Source organism: Anser anser (assembly GCF_964211835.1).
Source record: "Anser anser genome assembly, chromosome: 10".
NCBI lineage: Eukaryota > Metazoa > Chordata > Aves > Anseriformes > Anatidae > Anser > Anser anser.
In genome coordinates, this window is record NC_139730.1 from 10,436,580 (window position 1) to 10,449,283 (window position 12,704).

A 12,704-nucleotide genomic window follows, 5' to 3' on the forward strand; every position below is an offset into this window, starting at 1 on the left:
AGCTTTCCTGGTAAGACAAGCAAGGAGCTGATTAAGAGGCTAAGTCCGCTGATGAGCAAGTTCTAAAGAAACACCAAGAATGAAGTATTTTACACCAGCGGCCTCTCGTCCCTGCTCCTGGCCCCAGTCACTGACCCGCACCCGCCACGGCAGACACTGCTTCATGCACCGCAGCGCAGCCGGGGCATCGGAACGGGCTAATTAAAAAGGCAGCATTTAAAATGCCACTCCGTGGTTGCTTGGAAATGTAATCCAACTTTGGTATTATTTTCGAGCTCGGATTTTTGAATCCAAAATTCCATGTGACGGAAGAGATGGGTATTTAAACAGATGTCTGCAATTTCTTTAAAAAATAGAGATTGAGTTACAGATGGTAAAAAGGGCCTGAGAATTAAAAACTCCTGAGCTACAAGAAAATTTACATGTGAGCAAAATGGCTTGCTGAAATGAATGGTCCTGCAATTCTGCATGTTTGAAAATTAAGCTTCTTTCACCAAAAATATGAATATATTTTCCTTGCTGTATTATCTGCTTCTCAACTAGTAGCCTTGGCTGTCACCATCATCATCACATCCAAGTTGCAATGTGAAAGTCCTGCTTCTAACAGACAAGGCTTATAGTTGTTTCCTTCTCTTATCTCTTGTACAAATTGGCATACCTGGACCAAAAATTTTGATGTGAATCACCTTAAAAATAAAATTAATCTACTCCATCTGCATATCCGGTTCCTGATTGCTCCAATTTCCATTTTATAAATTGCAAATATATGGATTTTTGTAATGTAAGCCTGGGTGGAAACCAGAGTCATCATTTGTACTTGCAAGTGAAATAGATTTTTTTTTCTTCTGGTTTTAAAAGGAAAACCAAAATAAACCTAAGTGAAGAAGCTAATGACTTCTAAAGTAACATATGAAATGCAAGATGCTGCATATTGGGAGGAAAAAAAATGAATGTATTTGGGATAGTGTAGAGGAGCAATTCAGGATCCCACTCATCAGCTGAGAGACCTGTTCATTACTGTGAACTTTCTGAAGATCTCCACTCCTGTGCATTTGGGATAAAAAGAAAAACAAAGAAAGAAAAAAAAAAGCATTAGGATATATCTAAACAGGAACGTAGTCTCAAATGCAAAAGGTAAGAAGACTGTTACACACGGTGCTCCTCACCTACCCTATCCAGTCCCAGTTTGTCCATTGCAAACCCAGCTCAGATTAGCACGATTTGAGAGAAGGGTAGCAAGAGCCACGAGGAGCAGAAAAAGCCATCGTTTGGAGGGTGACCGACCTTCCTTACTTTGCAGTGGAGTGGACATAACCAACATGTCTACATCAACGAACGGCATTAAGAAGGACAATTGGGAGCATCTATTTTCTCTGTCTTTCCTCATAAGGATGAAGAAAGAGGTCAGTTAAAGGGAACAAGGCATGCTCCAAGTGGGGGCCACCTTTACTACACAGTTCAGTGCATGCTCCCAGATGTGTCCCAGGCTGGATTTCTTCTGGTAGAGCAAAGTACTGAGGATGCCTAGAGGATTTGTCCCAAATTGTTTATTGAAGATGACAAAGGTGTCTGACTAGACTAGAATTATCAGAAATTCATCAACTTCATACAATTTTGCAGCCTTTAAGACTGCTGGGTACTTATAGCCTGAGACCTGTGGCGGCTGGTAGGGCATTATTCTGGTTTTGGCAGCTTTGTGGATGTCTTTATGTCTTCTCTCTCAAAAATCCTATTTTTTATTGTTTTTCACTAGCTGTATATTTGTCTTCATTGAGAAGGCAGCATCTACCAGAGTGTGATGATGACAGCTCTTTGCATTTACATAAAAATCTGCTTTAAGCTGATATTTGCATATTTTACAGGCCAACCTTTTTGAAAGTTAGATAGAAACCGCTTGTATACCTTCTATTACTACACTTAGACAGGAGCTTCCTGGCACCAAGTAATTATACATACAAGAATAAACTGCAAAGAATAAGAAGAGAACGTTCAGCCTACTCTTTTATAGATGATTGACAAAACGCTTTTAAAAATGGCCCTATCCTTTTTGCTTTTAAAGACACAGAAAGCAGTCCTAAACGATTGCTCTGGGATTATTTTGGTTTATGTCTGGAGGACAGTGGAGAGGAGAACTGCTTTTGCCTTAGAAATCACATGAATATGTCAGCTTTGGGTTTTCTTCTGCCTTGCTGGAGGACTTGTAGAAGGTCTCAGATGTTTATTGTGAGCTCTGACATTTTAATTGAAAGGACAGGAGTGTTGATTTTTTTTAACAAATAGATCCCTTTGGATTCCTTGTCCAAATTATTTATTAGATATTGGGTTAAGTAGGTGTTAACAAAAATCATAAATCGGAGCGTTTTCAACAGTCTAACTTAAAATTCTTTTTCTCAGTTACTCATCTTTAAAATTTCATATCCAATGATATTATAATTCCATTAATTCTCCAGCCATCTGGGGATGTTGAAAATTAATTCTCTGTTTCAAATGTAAAAATGAAGAATTCCCCATAGCCTTCTTTGGTTAAACTTCTGGATAACATTTAGAGCATGAAAATGGTTGGTTATTTGTCAAAGGAGGGAAGAAAAAAAAAAAAAAGAAGAAGGAAAATGGCATGGTTCTGTTATAGTAAAAAAATGCAGATTTCATCAGTCTAGTTGAAAAAAAGAGAAAATCACAGTGTTGAATATTTTATTTAATACTATCTGCCACGGGAAATAGGGAGAAGACTGTCTTGAAGTATAATAGTTCAAAAAGACTAAGCAGCAGTTTTCCTGAAATAAAGTTATATATAAAATAGAGTGGCAAAAGATGACAATAGTGAAAGCCAAACAAAAGGAGAGAACAGAAACACTGAGAGAGAGGAAGAGACCTGTGAGCTTTTTGCCTTTCACAATGCAGACCAGGTACATATGCTTGGTTGCTAGATCAGCTTTCTGAAAAGGATATTCACCCTGTATCTAGGAATCAAAAATTATATCTTTAGGAGGCCTGTGGGAATAGGAAAAATTTCTCGTCTAAAGAAGTTACATCCATTTACAGAATGGGGACCTATTTATTGCTCAGCTTGAATCGTACTGATGGATCCTGTGCCTTCGGTACTTGGAGTCTTCCTGAACCATGGCACAGCAACAAGAGCACACTTGTGAATGCGAAATGAGAACCGAATAACATCATGTACACATCCTGCGCTGGAGGCAAATCGGAAGTGAAATATCATGTTGCATATGAAAGCTTAAGAACTAATTAATTTTGATAGCATATTTATAGTTTTGTTTACAGAGATCTCAAAATACTCTAAGAAAATGGAAAACTACATCATACGAAAATCAGACGAATCAATGGGAACCATACACAACTTAGGACTCTTTGTAGCAGTGCAGGAGTTAGGATGGAATCAGCCGTAGAGCAATCACTTGATCCATTACTGATAAGGTTAAACATTTTGCACGAGACCTGGGCCTCATCCAGGTCCATGACACTTTTGCCATTGACTTCAGCTGGGGACAGGACTTCATCCTCTGTTTGGCAGCCACAAGAAGACACCAGTGTGCTACACTTCATAAAGGAGAATCTCATCTGTTTGGGGCAACAGAGGGAATTTCAGAAGAAAGTGTGCTTTGAGAAACCCAAATATATGCAGAAAGCTGGGGTTAACTCTCTCTGCTAGACAGCATAGCTCAGGGTCCTTGAGAAGATGGGTCCACAACTCTGTTTCTTCCAGAATATGGATCTGAAAAGAGAATAAATCAAGGTTTACAGGTGGACAAGACCTTAAGAACAAAAGCAATATACAAAATATCATGTCATGTTCATTTCACAGCCAGATAAGCTTCCATAAGCTTAACCCTTTTTTTTTGTAGCTGAGGATGAAAATGCACTTCAGTGCAAGATTGGAAAAGACTAAAACATTAGAAAAAGCTAAGAAGCTTCAATTCCAATTTCCAGTTTCCATCTTATCACGAAACATGCAGTAAGTGCATTACTCCATCTTGGTCCAATTCCATCGGATATTTCTAAGTCCCACACAGTGCTGGTTCATAACACACAGCTTTCTGATGCTCACCAAAATGAGCTAATAAGCCAGAGAGCACTAAGACAACTTCTCTCTCATGCGTGGTAGATGGAATTTAACGAAATGAAGTAAATGGTGCAAACCAGTGAGACAAACTCATACGATTTCTGGTGGGAGTTTTTTTCTACAAGATTGCCTGGCTGCTGTATTCTCCCCTCAGAGAAAGCCAGTCCTCACCATTTCCCCACAGAGAGGGAAGCGGTTCTGTCAAAGCAATATTCAAGGCTACAGACCATCATGAACGTGAAAGGATTATCACTTCTCCCATTACTATCCAGGGGAAACTCAGCGGGCAGAGCAGGACATGTGAGATCTTCAGACTGCAGGGATTAAGCACGGATCGAGGTCCCCTTCCCATTGCAACTTGAAAAAAGCGCAGGTATGCTGGAGAGGTGCCACCCCACAGCCCGGGGAAACAGCTGGGCCGCTTCACAGCCCTTTGTAAACGTATTCACCCTGCTCTTTTTCCCTACTGCATTGACTTTATTTGAGCATATAGGATTGAAATTCTGTTTTGGTGCTCCAGGCATCAGGAGACATCCAACAGTTGGCTGTCAGAGAGCGAGGCAGCTCCATGGTGCGTAGCTGGAAGGTGTTAGGTTGCCAGTGAGGTTTTCCTTCCCTGATGGTCCCCATGGGATCCCCAGCTGATCCTGGGCATAACCCCGGTGACTGCGCACAAGGTTAAAGCACGCAAACGTAAAGCCTGCCCCACAGCTTCCAAACTTTCTGTGAAAGAAAGGATAAATCTACGCGAGGTAATAGGAAGATGAAAGTAATCCCTCTTGATGGCAAGGTATTAATTATAACTTTGTGTGGGAGAAGTTAAAATCCTCCCTGATGTGTGGATGGGGTGCCTTGTCCCCAGCAGAGAACAGCGGTGTCTGCGTGGTGAGGACCGGCACGAGCAGGGCCGTGGCTTTTGTATGATTTTGTATGATTCGTGTCCTGTGACAGTGCCACAGCAGTGTCACCCCGGCGGTGGGGCAGCCAGCACACGGCTCTCCCACGGTGATGCCATTTTGCCCTCGGTGGGAAGGAACCGTCCCAATTTATCGTCATAAAATCACACGGGGCAGCGGGGCAGGAAAGGGGGGGAGTGGGATTTTTTCTTCGCTTCCCTGGCGAAAGGGATGAAAAGAGCTCAAAGGTGCCCCCCCCCAGCTGCGTGTCCCCCCATTCCCACCCCCAGCAGCTGCGGCTGCCGGCAGCCGGACAGCGCAGCCGGTGCTCGGGTCCCCCCCCGCCCCGGCACTTCCCCCAAACTTTTCTCACCACCCCGGCCCCCCCCCGGCCGGTCACCCCCACCCCAAACCCACCCCACCCCCGTCCCCTTATCCACGGGGGTGGGCACCGAGAAGCCCTCGGGGGTTCCCCCCGCTTCATCCGCTCCCCCCACCGCCGCCTGCCCATGCCCGGGGCCGGGGAGCTGGAGGGGTCCCGGGGGCGCTCCCCCCCCCCCCGCCAGGCAGCAGCGAGGGGGCGGCGGGAGGTTGCTCGGTGCCGCCGCCGCCCGGGAGGGAGGTTATGTAAGGGGGGAGGGAGGCGGCGGCAGGAGGAGGAGGAGGAGGAGGAGCGGGAGGAGCAGGACGCCTCGCCGCCGCCTGCCGCCGCCGTGCAGCCGCAGCCAGCCGGGAGCGGGATCGGGAGCGGGGCGGCCGCATGTGCGAAGTGGGGACGCGGCCGCCGCCGGCCGCCGAGCGCGGGGAGCCGCCCGGGGGTGCCGCCGCCCCGGCCGAGAGGTGCCGAGACATGGGGTGAGTCCGCCGGGCCCCCAGCGCCCCCCGCGTCCCGCCCCCCCCCCCCCCCCGGCTCCACGCGGGGGTGCTCGCCCCCCGCCCCGGCCCCTCCGCAGGTGCGCCCCGGCCGCTGCCGAGCCGGGAGGCGGCGGTTCGTTAAGGCAATTAATTCATTAAGCACTTAACCGCCCGGCCGGGGGGCGCCCACCCGAGCCGCGCCGGCGGGGGTGGGAGCGCAGCGGAGGGGAAAAATTAAAAAAAATGAAAATAAAAATAATACAACCTCAGCTCGGGCACGCTGCTGGTGGCCACATGCGGAGCTGGGGGGTCCCGGGCAGAGCCGGGGGGGCCCGGCGGGGGCAGCGCTGCCGGCCCCGGGGGGCTCCGCGGGCGCGCTGGGGTCGTGCTGGGCTCTGCCGGGGCTCCCCGCCGGGGGGGGGCCGCCGCCAACTTGCCCGGACCGCGGGAGCCGCGCGGCGGTGTGGGCAAAGAGCTGCCCCGCACACGCACCCCTCCTTTCTTCCTCCCGGAGAATCGAGCCTGAGCTTTCCGAAAATCAGCCGTGCCTTGTTCCTAGCCTCCAAGTTTAATAGGGGGCAAAAACCGCTCGCTGGCGTTAGAGCAGTTCGTGAACTGAACGGTGGGAAGGGGGGGTTAACGTGGTGCTCTCGGCTGGAACTGCATGCGGGTTAGAGACCCATCCTCTCGACCAGAATGGCTTGGGGGATTCCAAACCCACACGTTTAATTTGCTTTATTTTTATCCTATTGCTGTCCCTTACACCTTTTCCTTGCCTCTCCTCACCCCCCTGTGGCAAGGAACCGTTCTCCGCTTTCTGGGCATCCTCATGCTGCTCCCAGCTGTGCAGCCTCCCACTCGAGATGCGTTGATTATTGTCAAAGTGCTACCATTTGAGACGGTGTGGATAAATAATGAATTAAAATGCCACGCATGTGCCTGAATCGGATACCCAGCAGCACTGAATAGGAGTGCAGGGGCAGAGGGGAGAAATAAGATCCGAAGAGTGTCTCCCGATGTTTCACTTCAGGATTACGAGGGGCTTTTCTTCATTATGTGAAGTTCCAGTGGAAATAGCAGAGGTAGCGTTACAGCTTGGGGTTGTGGAAGGAAACACCAACGCCTGGCTGGAGCAGCGTGGCCCCGCTGAGCCCAGGCTGGACAGAAACATCCAGCCCAAGGGAACTCGCCCCCATTCTTTTTACCCGGGTGTCTCTAAAAACAAATAGTTTTGTCGTTGTTGTTTGATCCGGCTCTGTGCTGGTGGATGAGTGCAGCTGTGAAGTTTTGCTGTGGCGTGGAGGGAGCCACGGGGCAGGTGGCAGCAATGCCCTGGCCCTTGGCTCAGCACAGTGCTGCTCTGCCCGCGGAGCTTCCCTGGGGCCCGGGGGTCTGGAGTGCCCCGGGTGTGCTTGTGGCTGCACCCCTGTCTGTGCTGCCCTGCTCCACGGTCCGGTTCGATACCCCGATGTAACGTGTTTGACTTCGATTGAGTCGTTTCAGCCTGACACCAGTGCTGGGGAGGAAGATCAAGCTCCTGACACCATTCATTCCCGGGGTTTCAGCGTGGGTTGTATGCACTCGTACGCTCTGTATGGAGTGCAGGCAAGGTGTTTGCTGGATATACATTTTGTAAGTGTCTTCCGTCGTTATCTCACCATCCACCTTTCCGATATAGAGAACTTCAGAGTCTGCCTGTGCAGGTTACTGCAGCAGGGGCTCAGCACACCTGACGCAGGAGCCACCCCTTGTGTCCTCCCTGCTCCACCTCCGCTGGCAAATCCTTTACCTGGGTGTGCTTCAGCCTTGCCTTCTGTGAAATGGGCACCTTTGTACTCGCCTGTCCCCGTGACGCACTCTGCGATGGGAGCACGGTGCCCAGCCTTTTGTATCTGAAGGAACAGGTTTTGTCCCAGGAATTCCAGCAGGATTTGCTTCCTGGGCACGCTCTGGTGTCACATAGGCAGGTTCTCAACGAAATTGCAACAATAACTTGACTCTTAGCACTTAAACGATTTTTTTTTTGGGGGGGTGACCATTGCTAATGATTCATTTAAATGCTGCCTATGGATTTGGCAGTGACTGATGGTGCTATGAAACCTGATATAGCTACTTGAGCTCAGCAAAGCTATTTAAATTGCTTATTAGCTGTGAGCTGAGCTATTTAAACTGTTGGTTTAGTTCAACTTAGGCAGCAAGGTAGTGTCAAGTTTTACAAAAGTCATTTACATGTTTGAAAAAATTAATGCATGTAATTCAGGGGATGTGAAAACAATATATTTTTTTTAAGGTGTTTAGGCAAAAAAGTCTGCCTCAGTGCTCATTAAAGTCAATGTGAAGGTTCCTGCTGACCAAAAACCATTGTCTTTGGGTCAAGCCATTGTTTGAGCTCTCACTGTACTAATGTTTACTTTGTAGAAAAAAACTTTTTCTAAATCACCGCTTTCTTCTACCCAACATATCTGGCAACTGTCCTTACCTCAACAGTACCAGGGATTAAACTTTAGCTATTTAAATAACCACAATGTAACAACAAATTTCCCATTGCAGAGGCTTTATTTTGTCTGAAAATAGCTTGAATTGTGTCTTGGTGTTGCAAACAAAGTGCAAACAAACCCAAGAAAATGGCAAGCTTGTCTAGGGCTCCGATTTCCGTGAGCTGTGCATACTAATCTAATAGCCAGCATCTGATTCAATTGACCTCAATTTAAGCAGTATAAGCTAACTTTCTAGTTAGAAAGATGCCTCAGACTTAGTTATTAGATGATTTTAAGGAGGTATTGGCTAGTTGCTTCCTCTGTGCTTACATTCTTTTACTATTTTCGTTTCTTTAGTGTCTTTGTATTTCCTTATCTGTCAGTGACAAAATATTTCTTGTTATGAGGCATGTGACAAGTACCCAGTTTGGATTAGACGTGGAAATCACTGCTGCTGAAGCTGTTATTTATATTATCTGTTGGATTAAAATTCCACTAATTTAAATATTCTCTAGCAATAAATTTGAGTTTCAAATCAGTTTTTATAAATCACATCAAATGAAAATCAGGCCTCCGACTGTTAGAAATTACTGCAGAAAGCTGCGTACCGATGTAAAAGCCGTATGAATGTGTATGTATATGTGCCTGCTATATAGGTTAATGATGAATTAGCACACATTTCTTGTGGCTGGTGAGAGCTGCTTCTCTGTGCTGCTTCTACAGGGGCTAACGTGGTGTGCTAGCCCTGGCTGGCTGGCAGCCCCCTAGCCCAGCAGGTGCCTCTGCCTGCCCCAGGTGGGCTGCGGGCCCCCACCTCCCCCAGGAAGGTGCAGAAGGTGAGTTTCCAAGCCTGGCTCCAGCGATGAAGTAACCTCGTCTTAAGGAGACTTCTGGACCCATGGGCAAAACTCTGCCCCTCCTGTAGTGTTTATCATGAAAAGGTACGGTTGGGAGCCTATATTTCTGAGAGCAGTCATATGTAATGCTTTTATTATGCAGTGACATTTAAGAGCACCAGGGAAGACTGCCTTGCACTTTTCCCTTCTGCTGTTAGCAGCAGCAGTGTCCATCGGCCAACGGATGGCTGCAGCCATCCGGGGAACAAAGACAGAAGGGAGGACGAGGAAAGAAAAAGGTGACAGAGGCAAAAGATGCAATGAAATTAGTGTTATGGGAAGGCATTAATTTTGGACGCTGTTCAAGCTGGCCTTTCCCGGTACCAGCAGTACTTTAGATACCATGGTGATAAGCTTCGCCTGAGACGCTCCATAGCGGGGAATGGCGTGTTGCAGAGGAAACTCACCTTGGCCTTCATCCAGCTCCCGCTGGGATCCACGGGAGTCTCGCGCTGCCTCCCTCCCAAGTTTGGCCGAGCCATCTGTCCCCAGGGAAGGGGGGAACAGGGCTGGATGTGCCTGAGCAGCCACAGCACTGCGCTCCCAAAGCAACAGCACCTGGCTGCGACCGCAAAGCTGGTGTCCCTCAGACAGGGCTGGGGCAAGGCAGGCAGCCCAGTTGGCGCTGTGGGACTATTTTAGGGGGTTTTACGGTCTGCAGCTTCAGTTGAGATCCTAGCATAGCTCAGGGGGGTAGATTACACCAGGCAGCATCCAACTGGTGATCGTGTTGGTGTTCAAGGAAAGAGACTGGGACCCGACAGACGCTAAGGCTGTCAATCTTGGGATTTTCGAGGCAGCTTCCTGGGGATGCTTGGTTCTTCACAGCGTCCGTTCCTTATGTAGCTATTCCCATTTTTTTGCAGAGTGGGTATAAATGGCTGCTGTTCTGATTCAGGGAATTCAGCATCTCTGTGTGCAGATCGAGGAGGTGTTTGTACAAAATCCAGTGGAAAAGTCAGGTCCAGAGAGCTTTAAGTTCCGAAGCTTTATCTTGAGTTCACTGAAATGGATGGGAGAACTCAGTTGACCTCAATGGTGTTTATAAAACCTGTTCTCTGTAGCTCCTTTAACAAGTTTAACACAATTTTAATAAGGTTGGAGGGGCAGGGAGCTTGGAGACCTGGGGTGGAGACAATGTGGATAGACTGTGATAAGGATTTATGTGTGCACAGAGCTGGTGTGGTGTGGAGCTCAGGTGAGAGCAAGCCTCTCATGCTGGAGCTTTTCACCCAGGTTTGCCATCAGGCGAGAGCCCTTGTCCCTTTATGCACAATTATCTGAGGAGTTTGTAACACTGCAGATAAATGCACATAACTGAATTAGGACAAAAATCCCATGGGTGAGTAGGAGCTGAGGAAAATGAGAAATTGGGAGAAATTGCAAAACAAGCTAATAGAGGAGCAGGAAGAAATGATGAATGAATGACTGCCATGAGAGATAGACAGTGGGTTTAGAGATAACTTCAACAAGCTCCAATAGGAAAAATCCACCAGTACCACAACTGGTTCAAGTGCCTTGGTGCAAATTTCACCAAAATTTGCTCAGGTAGTCAATGTTGAAGAAAAGGTGAACAAAAAGAAAACTTAATGCAGAGAGAGCGATCGTAGTCGTTTCTCTCAGCTACTAGCCTAATTAATTACTGCTGTTAATTTGTTTGTCACTTGAGAAGAAGCTTATAAATAAAATATCCTCCCCAAAGTTGGGATGTCCCTCAAGCCCCTCTTTCTATTTGAATAGAGGATGGTGAATAGGTCTCCTGGTAACAAAAGCATCATTTGAAATGTTAAAAAGTTATTTGATGTTCAGTTCCTTTAAACTGAAAGTTGTTCTAACTGGTTCAAGGTCTGACAAATTGTCTTAAATTGTTTGAGCACATTCCCAGCATGACTGAAAGGGGCAGAGAGGAGCAATGAGTTTGCTGAGAACCCAAGAGCAAGGGCATCAGCCTGGTTTGGCAGCGTGACTTTCTGCATTGCTTTTTATTCATTCTTTTGGCTGTATTAATGCAGTGCCTACAATAAATAGCCTCACCCCTGAAACTATATTTAAGGAAGCATAAGCATTTTGAATCAGCCGTTGGTTTTCCTGTTGACTTTTTGATAGGGAGTTTGCTGAGTGGGAAGGTCTTTGGTGCTGAAGCTTGCTCTGTGGTCAGATCTCTGCCTGCTTTCACCTTGAATGCCGTCCATCACCTTTGTGCACTGCAAATACAGCACGCGGCTTATTTATACTGTGCTTTGGTGGTGGCTCTTTAGGATGTAAATGTGCTTAGGGAACGTATTTCAGCAAAGTTTCTCCCAATAATTCAGCTCTGTGCTGTAAATAGCTGACAATCCTGTTATTAAATCTCAGAATGTGGCAAGGCAAGGGCACTGCCTTCAAACAAAGACAGGAAGCATTTAAGCTTGAGCATTAAAGAAGCACTTTTAATGGCAAGAGCAATTAGGTAGGGAATAGGCCATTAACATCAGGGGAGGTTACTGCTGCGCCACAACCACACATCACCCGGTGCAGGTTAGGGACGGCGTGAGGAGGGCTTGTGTAACAGCTACTCATGCAAAATGTACAAGATGAGATTGGATGATGCAGTTGATCTTTGATTATATTTTTGATGACGCATCCTAGCTGCTCTCTGACTGCTGGTAGGAGAAAGATTTGCCCAATGCTGCTGGCTTGGATGCTCTGTGCTTAGCTCATGTGTGACACGAGTGGCTGGCTGCTCGCTCCTACTGACGTAGCAGCTGTTAGGGGCTATCGGGCCCTCTTGCATCACTGGCAAATGCTTCGTAATGGTAATTCTGCCACTGGGGTCAGGATTAAAATGAAGGAAATACTTTAAATAATTGATGCTCTGGGCATTTTAGGATTTGTTTAAAAAAAAAAAATGGTGTTGCTGGATGACATCACTAAGCGGGACAGCCTGCTTAATGACTCATATGGGAGCAGTAGGCTCTGCTGTGTAGGTGTTGTAGGATTTGTGGGCTTCATGGTGAAGGCTGGCAAGGCTAGGAGCTTTAGCTGCAAAACAACTGTGGCTTTATCATGGAGAAGAGAGCAGATTTGACACAGGGGAAAGAGGGCCTGGCAGTGGAGGTGTGAGCAGAAGTGGCTGCTGGTTACTGTGCAAAGCCTGTTCCCTTCTGTGGCAACTCATCCTCCTTTCCTGCCTCCCCCACACGCCAGTCTGATGTTATTTATTTGATGCAGCTTATCAAAATGCAAGATTGTAAGAATTTCTGAAGTGACAAACTGTTTTATTTCCGTCTGGAATTCTCACCGCAGCCTACAGGATTTAGAAACTCGAACCCTGCTGCAATTCAGAAAGAAATTTTCTGTAGAAGTTGCACTCCTCTGCCTACACATCGAGGGGCCTGAGAGAGCCCTCTGGAGCTGCTAGATGTTGCTTCCCATTAGGATTGCATTATAATAATAATAGGAGTCCTGCCACTGCGTTCTTATCAGACCAGGTTTAGTACATCAATGCAGCAAGACAGCA

At 47.2% G+C, this 12,704-nt stretch overlaps 1 protein-coding gene across 1 annotated transcript in view; it reads left to right on the forward strand.

The window, feature by feature from the left end:
• The first annotated feature begins 5,622 nt into the window (after positions 1-5,622).
• HOMER2 (homer scaffold protein 2) overlaps positions 5,623-12,704 on the forward strand; it is a 54,430-nt gene continuing 47,348 nt past the window's right edge. The window contains exon 1 of the mRNA XM_083850677.1: positions 5,623-5,832. Coding sequence (XP_083706803.1) covers positions 5,738-5,832 — 95 coding nt within the window. The 5' untranslated portion in view covers positions 5,623-5,737. The remainder of the gene's footprint in view (positions 5,833-12,704) is intronic.